Here is a 22,372-nt window from a genome sequence, read left to right as displayed (position 1 = left end):
TTCTCTGACTTCTATGACTATCTTAGCAGAGATTAGTTAAACCAAGTATTTACATGACAATTACTCTATTTAGAGACATCTGTTTAACTATCAGACTTTCTATGCACTCTGTCTTAGTCTCCCTCTGTCTTTCTCTATATGTCTCTCTCTCCATCCCTATCTATCTCTCACAATTGTCTCTATCTCACTTTGTGTGTGTATACGTATGTGCATGGGTGTGTGTGTGTATATGTGCATGCGTCTGTGTATGTGCGTGTGGTTGTGTATCCCACAGCATGCTTGTCTCTTGCAGACAGATCAATGGTTAAGATAGAGCCTAGACAACATGGAGAGGCTGTATTAATTAACACAGATAAACCCCATGGATCTCTGACCGCTCTCTGACCATGTGTGGTTGCTTACGTCTCAATCATTCTGTAGTACAAGTACTGTATATGTGTAGTTTGTAACTCAGTTACAGAGAGTTTTGAGCTGCAGGTGATACATCAGAACAGGAACTAAAGGTTAAATTATATAGGCACAGACATATGTTGCACATCACTACTTCACAGGAGAGGCAATTGAATGTAAACATAAATGTTTTATCACTATGCGTTATTTGACAGAAACTCCTTCTGGAAGATGTGAACTTTCTTTTGCCTTAATAACAAAAGTGTATACCATCTGTGATTGGCTGAGATAATGGATGGCCTGGACATGCCGAGAGATGAGTTTGAATAGGTCTGCCATGTAGCAAGCTTCTGTGTATAACATGAGCTGCTCAGTATGTGTAGGCAATCCTTTTTAACACAACTCTATTTTTAGAGATATCAGTAAGAACTGCAGCCCCAGTGTTGCTACTGCTCTCCACTTTCTGGAGGACAATCGTGCCATGGTGACTCTGACTCTGAAAATAAATCAGACAATGTGGAAATCCCTGGTTTAAGTAAAAACATTTTCATTGAACCAGACATTGTAGAGTCTTCTGAAACAGCAATCAACAGTGTTGTTATCATGGAAGAAGTTGACCAAGTTTTGAAATCAGTGGATTGCCCGTTTGAAGCAGATTATTTGATTGTGATTGTGAAAATTCTGGCATTTGATTGCAAATATGCGAAGGGAGTCGAAAAGAGAACAAACAGAAGGCTGTTGTGCAAAACACCTGTATCCGGATTACATCTTCAAACTAAGGGCAATCATGGCATCCATAGAGAGTTTAGCTAACTACATTTTCAGATATTATATTTTTCTAATTTTGTCAAAAAGTAATTTTCATTGCAAGTTAAAGCATACTGTTAGCTAGTTAGCTAACGTTAGCTGGCTGGCTTGCTAGCTAACGTTGCACGCATGATCTGTGTAATTCTATAATTCTTATCTCAGGAAGCCATTTGCATTGCTAGTCATAGCCTAATGTTAACTAGCTAACTAACATTGAACCTACATAGTTGGTTAGCTTTAACTACACTCTTAGAAAAAAAAGGTGCTATCTAGAATATAAAATAGGTATTTGGCTGTCCCCATAGGAGAACCCTTTGAAGAACCCTTTTTGGTTCCAGGTAGAACCCTTTGCACAGATACTTCTACATGGAACCCAAAAGAGTTCCACCTTGAACCAAAAAAGGTTCTACCTGGAACCAATAAGGGTTCTCGTATGGAGACAGCCGAAGCGGCCTTTTGGAACCATTTTTTCTAAGAGTGTACATGTAGATTCATGCATGGTGGCTAGCTATGACGATCAGTTTGTATTGTTAGTAGTAAGGGTTGGGATTATTGCCACATTCAAAACAGTTTAGAACTCTCCGACTCTCCGAAGATAACTGGGGGAAAAAAACTAGCTCCGACTTGGAATTCCAGTTCGGGAACTCACGCTTCTTTCTAGAGCCCCGACTTTCAGACCTGAAGATCAATGATGTTATGATTTGACCTTGTATTTGTTTAACTTCCCAGTTGTCTTGAAAGCACCATTAGGTTAATTGTTTAGCAAGCTAGCTAGCTAGCTACATGTCTAAACAAAATACTCCACTTGCCAGATGATTACATGACCCATCAAGTTAGCCAGGTGTGTCTGGGGGTGATTATGGTCATCTATTGTATTAAATGAACATGTGTACATGTCTAGACAAAAGCTACTACTTTCAACACTTTTAATCTTGAAATCTTTGGTTGTTTACTCCACTATCTTACTCTGTTTAGCATATGGCCTCACATAAGAATCCTTAAAGAGATGGGTGGGGCTAAGACTTAATAGGGTGTGAATGATGCTGAATGGGTGTAGACAAGGAAGAGCTCTCCAGTAGGTGTACAAAAACATTCAAGGGACATTTCTTTCCTGTTTCCGGTCACAACTTGCAGACTTGTTTACGTGCTGCTGTACGTTTTGTTGCCGATCTTACTTTGCTACCTGACTACTTCACGGTTTTTACTTTTTAATTACCGTTTATATTTTTTGTTTTTCCCTGACTCAACTTTTTTCATTCAACTTTTTCACCCCAGAGGTTTTATCTGGACATGGTTCGTTAGGACTTCAAACAGCCGAAGCTAAGTAACATTAACATGATGCCTTCTAATTGCAGTCGTTGTACTTATAATATACAGGAGAACGATCGCCTTACGGCGAGGATAGCTGTGCTGCAAGCCCAGCTTCAGACGCAATCGTTAGGCAAGGGCAATTTCAGTGTAGGAAAGGATGAAACAGCGTCTGTGCCACCAGTAAGTACAGATAGTAACGTTAGTATAAACCCCCTCACACGGTCCCCGCAGCCGGACAACTTTCTCATTGCTTCTGGAGGGAAATGCTGTAGGAATGCTCAACCTGTGTCGCTTATTCAGCCGACAGAAACTTTCAACCGGTTCTCCCCATTAAGCGAGTCGGAGTCAGAGGCCGAGACTTCTCTGGTCTCTGCTCCTCCCGTTGTGGGGTCTGAGACGCCGAAGCCTCTCACTATTAGCTCTGACAAATTGAAAACCCTAGTCATTGGCGACTCCATTACCCGCATTATTAGACTTAAAATGAATCATCCAGCGATCATACACTGTTTACCAGGGGGCAGGGCTACCGACGTTAAGGCTAATCTAAAGACGGTGCTGGCTAAAGCTAAAACTGGCGAGTGTAGAGAGTATAGAGATATTGTTATCCACGTCGGCACCAATGATGTTAGGATGAAACAGTCAGAGGTCACCAAGCGCAACATAGCTTCAGCGTGTAAATCAGCTAGAAAGATGTGTCGGCATCGATTAATTGTCTCTGGCCCCCTCCCAGTTAGGGGGAGTGATGAGCTCTACAGCAGAGTCTCACAACTCAATCGCTGGTTGAAAACTGTTTTCTGCCCCTCCCAAAAGATAGAATTGGAAGATAATTGGCCCTCTTTCTGGGACTCACCCACAAACAGGACCAAGCCTGGCCTGTTGAGGAGTGACGGACTCCATCCTAGCTGGAGGGGTGCTCTCATCTTATCTACGAACATAGACAGGGCTCTAACTCCCCTAGCTCCACAATGAAATAGGTGCAGGCCAGGCAGCAGGCTGTTAGCCAGCCTGCCAACTTAGTGGAGTCTGCCACTAGCACAGTCAGTGTAGTCAGCTCAGCTATCCCCATTGAGAACGTGTCTGTGCCTCGATCTAGGTTGGGCAAAATTAAAGATGGCGGTGTTCGCTTTAGCAATCTCACTAGTATAAAGACCTCCTCCATCCCTGCCATTATTGAAAGAGATTGTGATACCTCACATCTCAAAATAGGGCTACTTAATGTTAGATCCCCCACTTCAAAGGCAGTTATAGTCAATGAACTAATCACTGATCATAATCTTGATGTGATTGGCCTGACTGAAACATGGCTTCAGCCTGATGAATTTACTGTGTTAAATGAGGCCTCACCCCCTGGTTACACTAGTGACCATATCCCTGCGCATCCCGCAAAGGCGTAGGTGTTGCTAACATTTATGATAGCAACTTAAATTTACCCCCAAAATAACAACAACGACGTTTTCGTCTTTTGAGCTTCTAGTCATGAAATCTATGCAGCCTACTCAATCACTTTTTATAGCTACTGTTAACAGGCCTCCTGGGCCATATGCAGCGTTCCTCACTGAGTTCCCTGAATTCCTATCAGACCTTGTAGTCATCGCAGATAATATTTGAATTTTTGGTGACTTTAATATTCACATGGAAAAGTCCACAGACCCACTCCAAAAGGCTTTCGGAGCCATCATCGACTCAGTGGGTTTTGTCCAACATGTCTCTGGACCTACTCACTGCCACAGTCATACTCTGGACCTAGTTTTGTCCCATGGAATAAATGTTGTGGATCTTAATGTTTTTCCTCATAACCCTGGACTATCGGACCACCATTTTATTACGTTCGCAATCGCAACAAATAATCTGCTCAGACCCCAACCAAGAAGCATTAAAAGTCGTGCTATAAATTCTCAGACAACACAAAGATTCCTTGATGCCCTTCCAGACTCCCTCTGCCTACCCAAGGACGTCAGAGGACAAAAATCAGTTAACCACCTAACCGAGGAACTCAATTTAACCTTGCGCAATACCCTAGATGCAGTTGCACCCCTAAAAACTAAAAACATTTGTCATAAGAAACTAGCTCCCTGGTATACAGAAAATACACGAGCTCTGAGCAAGCTTCCAGAAAATTGGAACGGAAATGGCGCCACACCAAACTGGAAGTCTTCCGACTAGCTTGGAAAGACAGTACCGTGCAGTATCGAAGAGCCCTCACTGCTGCTCGATCATCCTATTTTTCCAACTTAATTGAGGAAAATAAGAACAATCCGAAATGTATTTTTGATACTGTCGCAAAGTTAACTAAAAAGCAGCATTCCCCAAGAGAGGATGGCTCTCACTTCAGCAGTGATGAATACATGAACTTCTTTGAGGAAAAGATCATGATCATTAGAAAGCAAATTACGGACTCCTCTTTAAATCTGCGTATTCCTCCAAAGCTCCGTTGTCCTGAGTCTGCACAAACCTGCCAGGACCTAGGATCAAGGGAGACACTAAAGTGCTTTAGTACTATATCTCTTGACACAATGATGAAAAATATCATGGCCTCTAAACCTTCAAGCTGCATACTGGACCCTATTCCAACTAAACTACTGAAAGAGCTGCTTTCTGTGCTTGGCCCTCCTATGTTGAACATAATAAACGGCTCTCTATCCACCGGATGTGTACCAAACTCACTAAAAGTGGCAGTAATAAAGCCTTTCTTGAAAATGCCAAATCTTGACCCAGAAATTATAAAAAACTATCGGCCTATATCGAATCTTCCATTCCTCTCAAAAAATTTTGAAAAAGCTGTTGCGCAGCAACTCACTGCCTTCCTGAAGACAAACAATGTACACGAAACGCTTCAGTCTGGTTTTAGAACCCATCATAGCCCTGAGACTGCACTTGTGAAGGTGGTAAATGACCTTTTAATGACGTCAGACCAAGGTTCTGCGTCTGTCCTCGTGCTCCTAGATCTTAGTGCTGCTTTTGTTATCATCGATCACCACATTCTTTTAGAGAGATTGGAAACCCAAATTGGTCTACATGGACAAGTTCTGGCCTGGTTTAGATCTTATCTGTCGGAAAGATATCAGTTTGTCTCTGTGAATGGTTTGTCCTCTGACAAATCAACTGTACATTTCGGTGTTCGTCAAGGTTCCGTTTTAGGACCACTATTGTTTTCACTATATATTTTACCTCTTGGGGATGTAATTCGAAAACATAATGTTAAATTTCACTGCTATGTGGATGACACACAGCTGTACATTTCAATGAAACATGGTGAAGCCCCAAAATTGCCCTCGCTAGAAGCCTGTGTCTCAGACATAAGGAAGTGGATGGCTGCAAACTTTCTACTCTTAAACTCGGACAAAACAGCCTCCACACCACTGGAGGGATATCTCCAGCCACCAACATACCATCCCGGGTATGTTGGAGATGCTTGTTCTAGGTCCCAAGAAAAGAAGAGATCTTCTGTTGAATCTGACAATTAATCTGGATGGTTGTACAGTCGTCTCAAATAAAACTGTGACCCTGATCTCTCTTTTGAAGAACATATCAAGACTGTTTCAAGGACAGCTTTTTTCCATCTACGTAACATTGCAAAAATTAGAAACTTTCTGTCCAAAAATGACGCAGAAAAATTAATCCATGCCTTTGTTACTTCTAGGTTGGACTACTCCAATGCTCTACTTTCCGGCTACCCAGATAAAGCACTAAATAAACTTCAGTTAGTGCTAAATACGGCTGCTAGAATCCTGACTAGAACCCAAAAAATGTATCATATTACTCCAGTGCTAGCCTCCCTACACTGCCTTCCTCTTAACCTCTTACATCGAGAAGTTCCGCAAGCGGAACACCGCTCCAAAATCCAATGATAGGGCGTGGCGCGAAATACAAACTCCTCGAAAATCCGAAAACTTCCATTTTTCAAACATATGACTATTTTACGCCATTTTAAAGACAAGACTCTCCTTTATCTAACCACACTGTCCGATTTCAAAAAGGCTTTACAACGAAATCAAAACATTAGATTATGTCAGGAGAGTACCCAGCCAGAAATAATCAGACACCCATTTTTCAAGCTAGCATATAATGTCACAAAAACCAAAACCACAGCTAAATGCAGCACTAACCTTTGATGATCTTCATCAGATGACACTCCTAGGACATTATGTTATACAACACATGCACGTTTTGTTCAATCAAGTTCATATTTATATCAAAAACCAGCTTTTTACATTAGCATGTGATGTTCAGAACTAGCATTCCTACCCATGTGAGAGACGCAGACTCAGTCTCAACCTTTATGTCTTTACTGAAGACACATCTCTTCAGTAGGTCCTATGATTAAGTGTAGTCTGGCCCAGGGGTGTGAAGGTGAACAGAAAGGCTGGAGCAACGAACCGCCCTTGCTGTCTCTGCCTGGCCGGTTTCCCCTCTTTCCACTGGGATTCTCTGCCTCTACCCCTATTACGGGGGCTGAGTCACTGGCTTACTGGTGTTCTTCCATGCCGTCCCTGGGAGGGGTATGTCACTTGAGTGGGTTGAGTCACTGACGTGGTCTTCCTGTCTGGGTTGGTGCCCCCCCTTGGGCTGTGCCGTGGCAGAGATCTTTGTGGGCTATACTCGGCCTTGTCCCGAGATGGTATGTTGGTGGCTGGAGATATCCCTCCAGTGGTGTGGAGGCTGTGCTTTGGCAAAGTGGGTGGGGTTATATCCTACTTTTTTGGCCCTGTCCGAGGGTTCATCGGATGGGGCCACAGTGTCTCCTGACCCCTCCTGTCTCAGCCTCCAGTATTTATGCTGCAGTAGTTTATGTGTCGGGGGGCTAGGGTCAGTCTGTCACATCTGGAGTATTTCTCTTGTCTTTTCCGGTGTCCTGTGTGAATTGAAATATGCTCTCTCTAATTCTCCCTTTCTCTTTCTTTCTTTCTCTCTCTCTGAGGACCTGAGCCCTAGGACCATGCTTGATGACTCCTTGCTGTCCCCAGTTCACCTGGCTGTGCTGCTGCTCCAGTTCCAACTGTCCTGCCTGCAGCTATGGAACCCTGACCTGTTCACCGGACGTGCTACCTGTCCCAGACCTGTTGTCCCAGACCTGCTGGAACCCTGACCTATTCACCGGACATGCTACCTGTCCCAGACCTGCTGTTATCAACTCTCTAGAGACAGCAGGAGCGGGGGTTCTCGTACTCTCAAAGATTGGCTATGAAAAAGCCAACTGACACTTACTCTTGTGTTACTGACATGTTGCACCCTCGACAACTACTATGATTATTATTATTTGACAATGCTGGTCATTTATGAACATTTGAACATCTAGGCCATGTGCTGTTATAATCTCCACCCGGCACAACCAGAAGAGGACTGGCCACCCCTCATAGCCTGGTTCCTCTCTAGGTTTCTTCCTAGGTTTTGGCCTTTCTAGGGAGTTTTTCCTAGCCACCGTGCTTCTACACCTGCATTGCTTGCTGTTTGGGGTTTTAGGCTGGGTTTCTGTACAGCACTTTGAGATATCAGCTGACGTAAGAAGGGCTATATAAATAAATTTGATTTGATTTGATTTTCTCACAATTGGTGATACAAGTTTATTAACTATCAAAGCATAATTACTTTCACATTGTTACTCAACTGCAGTGCATGATATAACATTTTCTACCTCTGAGTCTCTTCTTTATCCAATGTAAAAAAATATATATTAAAATGTTGCTACATACTGTAGGACCGAATCGAGCCGGTCGGTCACATACTGGAATGCAACTGTGGAGCAGGAACTCCATATATCGGCTCAGACAGTCATATTTGATTGTGTCAACTTAGCAATGAACTCTGTATATGGACATAGAGCCATGCCCATGCCAATTGCACACCTGCACACAATCTTCATTAGCCACAATCCTGCGTTTCTCGCCTGAATCCCCTTGCTTAATCAACCACCCTCATAGTATTTGAACGGCATCCATCACTCCTTTGTATACATCTGCCTCACAAACAGTCTGTACTGCAAGTGTGTGCTACAGTTCCAACCGTCTCTTGGCCGGCCCACCATTCATTGCAACTGGCCCACGCTGGTATCACTGGTTCCAGCTTTTCGGCTTCTTCACACTGACACCTGCTTGCCTGTTCTCTGCTTCACAGAGAATCAAAAGACTAAGCAAAACGGTGCTCCCACAGCTCATCTCGCCTTCTCGGGGCAATATCCCTCCTCCTCTCTAGCCGCTCTCGCGGCTCCTCTCGCCTTCTCAACCCCTCTCCTCCTCCCTCGCCACTTGTGTGGCTCCTCACACTATCTCAGCTGCTCCTTCTCGGCAACTCTCCTGGCTCCACAGTGCACCTCCCACCTTCTCAGAGCCCCATCTTTGTTCCCTGCAGCCACTTCGAATTCCTGGAAATTCCTGGCTCATCCAGATGCACCATTAATGCATCCGAGACCTTTACACCTGCCTGGACCATGGGGCTATTTTCCCTGGGCCAGGGATGGTAAGCCCACCCCTTAGTTGCACTACCATCCTTCAACCAACCTGCTTCATCTCGCTTCTCCTATGACTTCCCATGACTCCTCTGAGCCCTTAACCCATCCGACCCCTACCAAGTCGGACCGGGATTGGCTTGCTGCATGCACTCTGGAGCCAGCCATGGTGGCTGCCACTGCCTGACTCCTAGGTTTCCTCGACTTCTCGCTCCTCTGGAATTATTCCTTTCAGATGCAACACTTTTCAGGGAAACCAACTTTAGTCCTTCGTGCATGTTTTAAAACACTCATCCGACCAACATGGTACTCTATCGAAAGACGCACCAAACTAGGAAATAAGCCCGCAGTTATGAAGGCAAATTCTGAGCAAGATATGCTAAAGATGGCAATGACAGATCTACAGAGTTAGCTCCAGAGGACAACCTGGCTAAGAACTTTGTGGATATTCACTGGTTCCTGGCGGAACTACAATAAGAGAAGAACTACCATAAATCCCTCTCCCTCTCCACTTCTCCCTTTACTGCGTTGGGCGGTCCAGCACAACCTTGGTCCACGACCAGGGACTTTCTATGCTCTGGGCGGTCCAGCGCAACCTTTGTCCATGACCAGGGTCATTCCATGCATGGAGCAGTCCTGTGCAACCCCCCCATCACCTCCTTTGAGCGAAACACACCATCTGCCACTCAATGTGCTCGACAAATACTCCCAACCAGGTTGAATAGAACATTAAGCTCATTCACCAAAGTGTAACTGGGCCAGAGTGGCGACCCATTCAATTCACCCACTGTGACGAAAAGCAGCCCTAAGGGAAGGCCATTGTGGCTCCATTGTGCCTGTCCACCATTCCATGGTTGGGAAGAAAGAGCAGAAAGGCATGGGCCTAATGAGCGACTGGCAACTCCAACAGGGAAACATGAGCACAACAAGAGAGGGAAAAAATGGTTGACACTTTTGAGAGCATGAAAGGCTGGTACAAGGTTATACAGTAAGAAGATTGCAATGAAGTTAGTCTCATCCAGGGGTGTTTCTAGGATTTGAAGCAATAGGGCCTTAGCCCAAGCCAGTAGGGGGGTCTGGGGGCATCCTCCCCTGACAAAAAAAAGAAAGCATTTCAACAGCTAAATGCATGCATTTGGTGCACTTTGAGATGGACATTGAGAGATTAGATGTTTTTCAGTTAACCTCTCTAGGGCCGGCGGGACGAAATCGTCCCACTTACGTAACAGCCAGTGGAATCCTGTGGCGCGTTATTCAAATACCTTAGAAATGCTATTATTTCAATTTCTCAAACATATGACTATTTTACAGCATTTTAAATACAAGACTCTCGTTAATCTAACCACACTGTCCGATTTCAAAAAGGCTTTACAACGAAAGCAAAACATTAGATTATGTCAGCAGAGTACCCAGCCAGAAATAATCAGACACCCATTTTTCAAGCTAGCATATAATGTCACATAAACCCAGAAGACAGCTAAATGCAGCACTAACCTTTGATGATCTTCATCAGATGACAACCCTAGGACATTATGTTATTCAATACATGCATGTTTTGTTCAATCAAGTTCATATTTATATCAAAAACCAGCTTTTTACATTAGCATGTGACGTTCAGAACTAGCATACCCCCCGCAAACTTCCGGCGAATTTACTAACAATTTACTAAATTACTCACGATAAACGTTCACAAAAAGCATAACAATTATTTTAAGAATTATAGATACAGAACTCCTCTATGCACTCGATATGTCCGATTTTAAAATAGCTTTTCGGTGAAAGCACATTTTGCAATATTCTAAGTAGATAGCCCGGCATCACAGGGCTAGCTATTTAGACACCCAGCAAGTTTAGCCTTCACCAAACTCCGATTTACTATTAGAAAAGTTTGATTACCTTTGGTGTTCTTCGTCAGAATGCACTCCCAGGACTTCTACTTCAATAACAAATGTTGGTTTGGTCCCAAATAATCCATAGTTATGTTCAAACAGCAGCGTTTTGTTTGTGCGTTCAAGACACTATCCGAATGGTAAATAAGGGTCACGCGCACGGCGCATTTCGTGACAAAAAAATTCTAAATATTCCATTACCGTACTTCGAAGCATGTCAACCGCTGTTTAAAATCAATTTTTATGCTATTTTTCTCGTAAAAAAAGCGATAATATTCCGACCGGGAATCTGCAATTAGGTAAACAGACGAAAGAAAATAAAGCACAGGGTCGACTCGGGCATGCGCCTAAGCCCATTGTCCTCTAATCGGCCACTTGTCAAAGGCGATAATGTGTTTCAGCCAGAGGCTGCCTCGATATCGTTCAGCTTTTTCCCGGGCTCTGAGAGCCTATGGGAGCCGTAGGAAGTGTCACGTTACAGCAAAGATCCTCAGTCTTCAATAAACAGAGGCAAGAAGAACAACACCTTGTCAGACAGGCCACTTCCTTTAAGGAATCTTCTCAGGTTTTTGCCTGCCATATGAGTTCTGTTATACTCACAGACACCATTCAAACAGTTTTAGAAACTTTAGGGTGTTTTCTATCCAAAGCCAATAATTATATGCATATTCTAGTTACTGGGCAGGAGTATAAATCAGATTAAATCGGGTATGTTTTTTATCCGGCCGTGTAAATACTGCCCCCTAGCCCTAACCGGTTAACTTGCACCTTCCCATCTGCCAGTACTCAATAACAGTAGCTACTGTGGGTCTCTCTACTCTGAAACACTCTCTACTCCTCTAGTCTGGAACACATACATCTAAAGTGTATTGCCAAAAACCTCCATACCGCTAAACAACTTCGGACATACTCTGACTTTTCCTATGAGACAAACTGATAAAAAAAATCTAACAGCACATCTCTCTCTCTCTCACACACACACACACACACACACACACACACACACACACACACACACACACACACACACACACACACACACACACACACACACACACACACACACACACACAGTAATTAGAATCCATAGAGCAGCTTTAAGTGACACAGTCTACTCTGTGCTCTCTCTTCCTCTGTCTCTCTCCATTGCTTTCTCTGTGTCGTCTGTTGCGGTCTCTTGTCTGCCCTCCTCTCTTGAAATTTCACAAGCTTTTTCACCTCACCTTTTTTTCACCTCACCTGCAAACCGTTTTACTTCATCACTCTATGTATTTCACCTGTTATAATCTATGCAAATTAATTAAACAAATTAGATACTATAGAGCAGCTTGAAGTGATACAGTCTACTGTGTGCTCAACCCCCCTCTGTTCTCTTGACATCTGCCACTTTCTCTCTGTGTCTTGTCTGTTGCTGTCTGTGTCTTATCTGTTGCTGTCTCAGGTTCTTGTTTGTTACTATCTCCTTTTTCTATCCTCTTCTGTTATTGCCCGTTCTGTTCTTCTGGTGTCTGCCTCCATCATACCCTATTCTTCTGTTGCTGTCTCTGTGTCTTGTCTGGTGTGTCTCTTCATCATCTACTCTTCTGTTGCTGTCTCTGTCATGTATGGTGTGTCTCTCCATCATCTAATCTTCTGTTGCTGTCTCTGTCTTGTCTGGTGTCTCTCTCATCATCTGTTATTCTGTTGTTGTTAATGTTTCTTGTCTATTGTCTCTCTCCATCATCTATTCTTCTGTTGCTGTCTCTGTTTCTTGTCTGGTGTCTCCATCTGTTATTCTGTTGCTGTATCTGTGTCTTGTCTGGTGTCTTTCTCCATCAAATATTCTTCTGTTGCTGTCTCTGTGTCTTGTCAGGTGTCTCTCTCCATCATATATTATTATGTTGCTGTCTCTGTGTCTTGTCAGGTGTCTCTCTTTAGTTTTGTAATCTAAAACGATCAAGGGGATACCGGGGTAGTTTAACTTGTTTTGTTCACTTAAATCATCCTCTTCTCTACCATTGGCTGCTGGCTGCTTCTGTTCTATGTGCTCCACTGGCCTGCAGTTCTCATCAGTCTTCCTCATTGGCTCATCTGCAAGGCATCAAGGTCGTTTTAAAGGGCGTCAACACTTCCTGATTTGGCCTCATTTTAGATTTGGTTCATTAAGAAATGCTAGCGGCATGCTAGCAGCCATGAATTCAAATGTGACTAGGTTTCAGGGCGTGGTTTGATGTGGGTGTCTCGTGTGTGTGTGTGTGTGTGTGTGTGTGTGTGTGTGTGTGTGTGTGTGTGTGTGTGTGTGTGTGTGTGTGTGTGTGTGTGTGTGTGTGTGTGTGTGTGTGTGTGTGTGTGTGTGTGTGTGTGTGTCTTCGCAGGTGGAAAGTGTTAGCCAAATTACTTCAACAATTAGCTTCAGCCGGCTTGTGTGCGGCCTGACTTTGACCTTGGACGGCTTATCTCTGGTGCTAGTTAAGGACCATCAATAAATTATACAATGCAAATGAGACAATTTTCATGCACACCTTTCAGTTTTCTCATTAAATGCTTTCAATATTTGTATAAGAAGAATTTCTAGTGTATAGTTGGTTTGAGGTTTTAAAGTCATTGAAATTTGGAGCTACTGGAATTTTGTCATGTTGTCCCATGTACTTTGTGTAATTTACCGATGGTCTCTAACTAGCCCCATAGGGATATGCAAAGTCAACCAAAATTGACCACATGCATTACAATCGAGTCGCGTGCAGCTGCACTTCGAATTTATGATTTGTATTTGTGTGCTCCCGGCTGTGGGCATGTGGGTAGGATGGAAACAAACCCAACCTTCATTTACATTGTGATGCAGTCACGACCACAAAACTCTGTTTTAGATGAGACTGTCTTAATGACCAAAATTCTCCTATTTACAATTTGTAGTCAATTTTGACAGTAGAATAAATGTTTCTGACTTATATCGATGCCACACAGGCTGTTTTCTAAATGAGAATTCGGTTTTTAGGGGTAGTTCCTTTTTAAAGTTACTGTATACTGACACGACCAGGGCAACTCAACTGGAAATAAAAATGAATGTATCCGCATAACAGAACAACACAACTCCAAACATGACAGATAAGGAGCTACAGGGCCCCTAGGCTATATGGATATAAAGAGACATGAGCCCCAAAATAATCCTGTAGAATGGAATAAGACCTCTATGATTAAGTTCATTCAATCCGTTTTTTTATAGATTACATAACATTTCAGTACGCATCATTTAAGGGCGTATGTACAGGTAACTGCCAAAGTAATGGAAACATTTGAGTAAATGAGGGATACAAAGTATATTGAAAGCAGGTGCTTCCACATAGGTGTGGTTCATGAGTTAATTAAGCAATTATTATCCTTCATGCTAACGGTCATGCATAAAAATGCCCAGTTGCCTATTATTTTGGCTACTATGGCTAAAAAATAGATCTTAGTGACTTTGAACGAGGAGTCTCAAATGAGCATAGGGCATTTAAAGGGTGTGTGTGTGTGTGTGTCTCAGTCACCAGATCTTAACCCAATTATTTGAGTTTCTGGAGTGGTGCCTGAGACAGCATTTTCCAATCAACAAAACACCAAATGATGGAATTTCTATTGAAGAATGGTGTTGCATCTCTCCCATAGAGTTCCAGACACTTGTAGAATCTGTGCCAAGGCACACTGAAGCTGTTCTGGCTGCTCGTGGAGGCCCAATGCCCTATTAAGACACTATGTTGATGTGCCTTTATTTTGGCTGTTACCTTTATTTTCAATGTTTTGTTCACCTACAATCTAACCACCAAGCTGGGCTTATTTTCCTTTCTGGCTGGCCACCCCCTTCACTTCTACGTTGAAGTGTGTTTATTAGTCATATACACATGATACACATTGAGTACACAGTGCAATGAAATGCTGACTTGCAGATTAACCTGTTGACAATCCAACAACAATAGCACAAGTAACAACAATAGAAAAAGTGAGCAGCTACATTAGGTGAATAAAAAGAGTAATACAAATAAAGGCTCAATTAATTCATTTCACAGATTTAATAATGGGCAGTTTTTATTTTATTGTATTACTATTATTATTGTTATTATTATATTTACAAATAGTTACATAGCCTATATGGAAATAACAGACATCAGCCAAGCATTTTTATCTGTAGAATGGAATAGGTTGTAAGACCTCTACTATTCATTTTGTTTTATCAGTTTTACCACCTCAACATTGGCCATTTTAAACCGGGTTAAATATCAAGTTGTAGTACTCTTCAGCTTCGTTCCACATGGGGGCACTTTGTCACTGTCAGAATATATGTGCTTCAGTCAGAAAAACATTATCTCATCTCTTCGGTCTCAGCTAGCTAGCCAGCCAGTAGCTACTGAAGTGGCTAGCCAACCAAGCTAGCTAGAGAAATTAAACCCATCAAATACACTCCCTGGAAATAAACACTTTTCCTAATATAACAATCCTTCTAATGCCCAATCAGTAAATATAATGTTAAATAACCCAATACCTTGAGGATGCTGAGTGCTAACACTAGCTTATTAGCATTAGTCCAACCCTTACGCTGAGGGAGACTAGCTAGTTAGCTGCCACCAACCCTTATTCTGAGGGAGACTAGCTAGTTAGCTACCACCAACCCTAAACAAACCTGTGGCTAACACTTTGACTTTCTGGCTGTTAAAATCAGACTTTTTTCTTCTTCATAATTTATTTATTTCTTTATTATTTTTCAAAAGGTTCGGTGCTGGACCAAAAACCTAATGACGCCACTGGTCTTCTCTAACATAACAGAGATGCTAATGTAGGTGCCATCCTAATGTTGGACTCTAATTTAATGTGACATACACAAATATGAAGTCTTGTTAGTGTCAGAAACTGAAACACTTTTCGCTCTCTCAATGTCTCACTCTCTCTTTCTCTCTCTATCGCCTTTTCCCTCTGCCACTGTCTCTCTCTCTCCCTCTGCCTGTCTCTGTCTCTCTCTCTCTATTTTCCCTCCACTTATCTTCCCCTTACCGTCTGTTGACTTCCACATGTATATTTATAACCCATGAATCCACATTGACTTTTAAAGTGGTGTGATGATGTAATCTATTTGTGTCTGCTCTCTCTGCATCCGTCACAATCAGACTAAATGTCTGCTGTGTTTGTCTGTTACTAACTGACCACTAAGACTATTTTAGCAGAGATGATCTAAACCAAGTAATACCATGATCATTCATATATTATACAACTTCCTCTTTGTAGAATTCAGTCTTCATAGTAACTGAAGTTCAGTCCCATTCAAACTGCCTACTCTACCTACTGTACTGTTGAGTACATGTTGTACAGCGTCAGTCCTATGACTCAGGCATAACTTAATCTCTCTCAATCACATAAGACCTTTCACTCATGACGTGGTCAAAGAGCAGAGTGGAAGCAAAGAGTAATCCCATCAATAATAAAACGCTCATCTCATCAGCGCTGAACTATGCAGGAAAGTAGTGGAGGCTGGTGGGAGGAGCTATAGGAGGACAGGCTCATTGCAATGGCTGGAATGGAATAAATGGAACAGAGTCAATTATTCAATTTCAGCTATTACAATGAGCCATCCTCCTATAACTCCTTCCACCAGCCTCCACTGCATGAATGGTCCCACTGAGGTTTTGTGCATTTCAAACAGGGCTAAGAGCTTTGATCCCACAGTCACAGAACTCCCTCTATATTGACAGTTATGACAACAGACAGTCAAATACACAGAATTAATCTACCATGTTATATTAATGGTTTCCCCAAGTCAAGGCCTAAATGACAGCTGTGTCTTGAGGAGTTATGAAGCTGTAATAAATATGACACTTGAAAGGAATAAGTATGACCTATTTTAAGTAGACTACTAATCAGACTTGACAAGATGTTTTAGAGCGACTGTCTCGTTCTACCTCTCTCTTTCCATAGCTCTCTGCCTCCTCCTCCTTTCGCTCTCTCTCTTTCCCTCCACCTCTTGCCTTCTCTCTCCAATCTCCCTCCTACAGCATGTTCAGGAATGATCCTTTCTCTACACCTTGGAACCTTCTTTTTTCTTTGTATACAGACACATCTCTCTCTCTTTCTCTCTAATGATGATGCCTCTCTCGTACTGGGGCGCCCCTCTCTTTTCCTGCTTTGATGTGCTCTCAGATAGGCCAAGGATCAGGCAGAGGCTCCTCTGTGATTGGATCTTTATCCAGGGGGATAGAAAGAGAGTTGTGGCCCAGGAGGGCAGGACCTCATTAGGATTGAGAGAGAGGAAGGATGTAGAGAGAGGGGCATGGAGAGACCTGAGAGACAGGAAGGGTGTAGAGAGAGGGGCATGGAGACAACTGAGACAGAGGAAGGATGGAGAGAAATAGGTAGGGATAGAGAGGGCTGGAGAGATGGAGAAAGGAAGGATGGGGAGAGAGGGGAATGGAAAGAGCTGAGAGAGAGGAAGGATGGAGAGAGAGGGGCATTGAGAGACCTGAGATAGAGGAAGCATGGAGAAAGATAGGTAGGGTTAGAGAGGGCAGGAGAGATGGAGAGAGGAGTAATGGTTAGACAAGAGACGTTGTGGAGTGGAAGAGATGAGAAAGGGTGACACAAAAAAGCAGAAACACAAACACAGCCTCAAGAACATACTTAGATCTGAAGACCAAAGACACCATCTTCACCACACTGCTGAATTGGTAAAATACAGGAATTGGCCAAGAGCATGGTACAGTATGGCTGCAAAGACAAGGGAAAGGATTTGGTCTTTCTTCTTTTGATGTTTAACATAGCAGACAGAGAAAGAGGTGACAGAAAATACACAGTCTCAATACCCATCACTACTCCATCACTACACGCTGTCTCTACCCATCACTACTCCATCACTACACACTGTAACTACCCATCACTACTCCACCACTATACACTGTCTCCATCCCTACACACTGTCTCAACTATCACTACTCCACCACTACACACTGTAACTACCCATCACTACTCCACCACTACACACTCTCTACCCATCACTACTCCACCACTACACACTGTAACTACCCATCACTACTCCACCACTACACACTGTCTCTACCCATCACTACTCCCCCACTACACACTGTAACTACCCATCACTACTCCACCACTACACACTGTAACTACCCATCACTACTCCATCACTACACACACTCTCTACCCATCACTACTCCACCACTACACACTCTCTACTCATCACTACTCCATCACTACACACTCTCTACCCATCACTACTCCCCCACTACACACTCTCTACCCATCACTACTCCACCACTACACACTGTAACTACCCATCACTACTCCATCACTACACACTCTCTACCCATCACTACTCCCCCACTACACACTCTCTACCCATCACTACTCCACCACTACACACTGTAACTACCCATCACTACTCCACCACTACACACTGTCTCTACCCATCACTACTCCCCCACTACACACTGTCTCTACCCATCACTACTCCCCCACTACACACTCTCTACCCATCACTACTCCACCACTACACACTCTCTACCCATCACTACTCCACCACTACACACTGTCTCTACCCATCACTACTCCACCACTACACACTGTCTCTACCCATCACTACTCCACCACTACACACTGTAACTACCCATCACTACTCCACCACTACACACTCTCTACCCATCACTACTCCACCACTACACACTGTAACTACCCATCACTACTCCATCACTACACACTGTCTCTACCCATCACTACTCCACCACTACACACTGTAACTACCCATCACTACTCCACCACTACACACTGTAACTACCCATCACTACTCCATCACTACACACTGTCTCTACCCATCACTACTCCACCACTACACACTCTCTACCCATCACTACTCCATCACTACACACTCTCTACCCATCACTACTCCACCACTACACACTGTAACTACCCATCACTACTCCACCACTACACACTGTAACTACCCATCACTACTCCATCACTACACACTGTCTCTACCCATCACTACTCCATCACTACACACTGTCTCTACCCATCACTACTCCACCACTACACACTGTAACTACCCATCACTACTCCACCACTACACACTCTCTACCCATCACTACTCCACCACTACACACTGTAACTACCCATCACTACTCCACCACTACACACTGTCTCTACCCATCACTACTCCACCACTACACACTCTCTACCCATCACTACTCCACCACTACACACTGTCTCTACCCATCACTACTCCCCGGGTGCTGAACATGTCAATTAAGGCAGCCCCCCGCACCACTCTGATGTAGAGGAGTTGGGTTAAATGCGGAAGACACATTTCAGTTGAAGGAATTCAGTTCTACAACTGACTAGGTATCCCCCCTTTCCCTTACTCCATCACGCCTTACTAAGTGCAAATGATACCGTAGCACATGCTATGAGTCAGACAGCTCAAACAGACACTGAAACAAATGAGAAGCTTTGAACTGGAAGACTGTATAATTGGTAGTGTTTAATGCCATACATGTGGGTGGGGAATCTGTCTGGTTTATGTCCACCAGACATCAGCAAAAATGAATCTAAATTTGCATCAGCTTGAACATATACTTTATTATGGATTGTATGAAAAATCTAATGGAAATAGAAACATTCCGATTTAACAGTGTAAAATGGTTTTGTGCAACTGCACTGAGCTCAGTTATGATGTAATTCAGCATTTTGATAGACAAATTCAGACTCTCATGGATGAACAGCGCAATACAAGATCCTAGGATAGGTGTCAAAGCAGAGTTCTAAAGTTGGGGATCCTCACAAACACACACAGACACACGCACAAACACACACATGCACACACACACGCACACAAATACACAAGCATGCACACACGCACACACACATATACACACATACTTACATATACACATACAATAAAATATTTATATATTTCTTTTCCAATTTGTATTTGTTTTGTTATTTATTTTGGGGGGCGGTACATGTAAATTATCCAATTAATTATACGTTTATAAAACCTGTACCCATAGGATGCCACTCAAAATAACCAAAAACTGTAAGAAATACATACAGAGTTTAATAATAAATATAACATTCAGTATAAACAGGAAAATAAAAATAAGTGGGCCTCCGTTCCCCCAACCTGTCATCCCTTTCCCCCAACCTGTCATCCATTTCCCCAACCTCTCATCCATTTACATTTACATTTAAGTCATTTAGCAGACGCTCTTATCCAGAGCGACTTACAAATTGGTGCATTCACCTATAATATCCAGTAGAACAACCACTTTACAATCCCTTTCCCCAACCTCTCATCCCTTTCCCCAACCTCTCATCCCTTTCCCCCAACCTGTCATCCCATTCCCCCAACCTCTCATCCCTTTCCCACAACCTGTCGTCCCTTTCCTCCAACCACTCCTCCCTTTCCCCAACCTCTCATCCCTTTCCCCCAACCTGTCATCCCATTCCCCCAACCTATCATCCCTTTCCCCCAACCTGTCATCCCATTTCCCCAACCTCTCATCCCTTTTCCCCAACCTCTCATCCCTTTTCCCCAACCTCTCATCCCTTTCCCCCAACCTCTCATCCCTTTCCCCCAACCTCCTATCCCTTTCCCCCAACCACTCCTCCCTTTCCCCCAACCACTCCTCCCTTTCCCCCAACCTCTCATCCCTTTCCCCCAACCTGTCATCCCATTCCCCCAACCTGTCATCCCATTCCCCCAACCTGTCATCCCTTTCCCACAACCTGTCGTCCCTTTCCTCCAACCACTCCTCCCTTTCCCCCAACCTGTCATCCCTTTCCCCCAACCTGTCATCCTATTCCCCCAACCTGTCATCCCTTTCCCCCAACCTGTCATCCCATTCCCCCAACCTCTCATCCCTTTCCCCCAACCTCCCATGCCGTTCTCTCAACCTCCCATGCCTTTCCCCCAGCCCCCACTCCCAGAAACCATGTTTCCCACCCCCCCAGCAACTAGGGTTGCTCATCGGTCACAAACCCCACTCCCGGCAACCAGAGAAAACCCTCCCCATACCACCCCTTCCTCGTAGGCCCGAAAGCAAAGAAAGTGAAACAGATTAAAATAGGTATCTATATCCAGTATTTATATGTTGTTTGTTTGTATGTGTTGGGCATTAGCTGAGATTCAAGTATATTTTTGTTCCTTGACAATGCAATACTTTTTGATGCAGCGTCTGTTTGAGTGGGTTCTGCAGCGGCATGTTCAGTCTTTGATTTGTGTTGTTACTGAGTGAAGGAAACAACAAGGTGTTTGATGCAAGCTCAGGAAATGGATACGAGGCGTGTGAGTTCTTTGATGCTGTGGAGTTGTTTGGCCATTGTTTCCCTGACTGAGATCACACTGGATCCCGTCTGTCTGATGCTGTCTTTGAAAGTCAACCCCAGCTGGGATCTTGACTGATCAACCACCCACACAGTTCTATAGATCATGAGACTGGAGTGGAGGAAGAGAGATAGAGAGAGATGGCGTGAAAGTGCATAGAATGGCATAGCATAGAATCAAACCAATCGGTTTCAAAACCACTCTTCATTCAAACACCATATTATTTTTACCTGAATGTGGGATCAAACCAATTTGTTACAGAACCAGTCACTAGAATCAAACCACACTGTTAGAACCAGTCTCTAGGACCAAACCACTGTCTTCTAGAACCAGTCTCTAGGACCAAATCACTGTGTTTTAGAACCAATCTCTAGGACCAAACCACTGTTTTCAAAAACCAGTCACTAGGACCAAACCACTTTGTTCTAGAACCAGTCTCTAGGACCAAATCACTGCGTTCTAGAAGCAGTCTCTAGGACCAAACCACTGTGTTCTAGAACCAGTCTCTAGGACCAAACCACTGCGTTCTAGAACCAGTCTCTTGGACCAAACCACTGTGTTCTAGAACCAGTCTCTAGGACCAAACCACTGTGTTCTAGAACCAGTCTCTAGGACCAAACCACTGTGTTCTAGAACCAGACCGTTGAATCAAAGAAACATTATTCTGTATGACACTGATTCAGGCCAAAATCAGATTATGCATTAATCCACTCAAACTATGAACTGATTATTCACTAACTGGATTAGGATATTCCATTATACAACAGTATCTAGCCCAGAGGTGAAAGTAGCATGCACCAAAACATTGTCCTGATCTTAGAATTACATACAGTAGGATCAATATAATCTCTTTGGGCCTAGTCGGAAAGATTTGTAATTACATTTTTAAATGTCTTACCTTTTATTTTGGCATAAACACAACCAGTCATGATGTTTTCATCTGATTGTCAAACAATCTCATTAAATTTCTCCTTTACTAGGCAACCTGCGCACATGCATCCACCTATTACCATCCTCCAAACAGTAGTGAATGGAAAGAAACATCTGTTACACAAAACACCACAAAGTCTAATGACATTTGGCAATTTTCATTAGGCCAGAATGAATGGGTCCACTGCTGTCTGTGCGCATCTCAGTGTCTGCTACTCATCTCTGCCTTGGCAAATTTTCAGTGTTCTCATCTAACCACATTGCATTTTG

The 22,372-nt window shown here is 43.4% G+C and overlaps 1 protein-coding gene across 1 annotated transcript in view; it reads left to right on the top strand.

Moving 5' to 3' along the window:
• LOC115175410 (vegetative cell wall protein gp1-like) overlaps positions 1-20,879 on the top strand; it is a 65,147-nt gene extending 44,268 nt beyond the window's left edge. Inside the window, exon 2 of the mRNA XM_029734640.1 lies at positions 20,106-20,879. Within this exon, the coding sequence (XP_029590500.1) occupies positions 20,106-20,879 (774 nt within the window). The remainder of the gene's footprint in view (positions 1-20,105) is intronic.
• Positions 20,880-22,372: the final 1,493 nt, after the last annotated feature.

Source organism: Salmo trutta, chromosome 36, assembly GCF_901001165.1.
Source record: "Salmo trutta chromosome 36, fSalTru1.1, whole genome shotgun sequence".
NCBI classification, from domain to species: domain Eukaryota; kingdom Metazoa; phylum Chordata; class Actinopteri; order Salmoniformes; family Salmonidae; genus Salmo; species Salmo trutta.
This window is presented reverse-complemented; position numbering and strand designations above follow the sequence as displayed.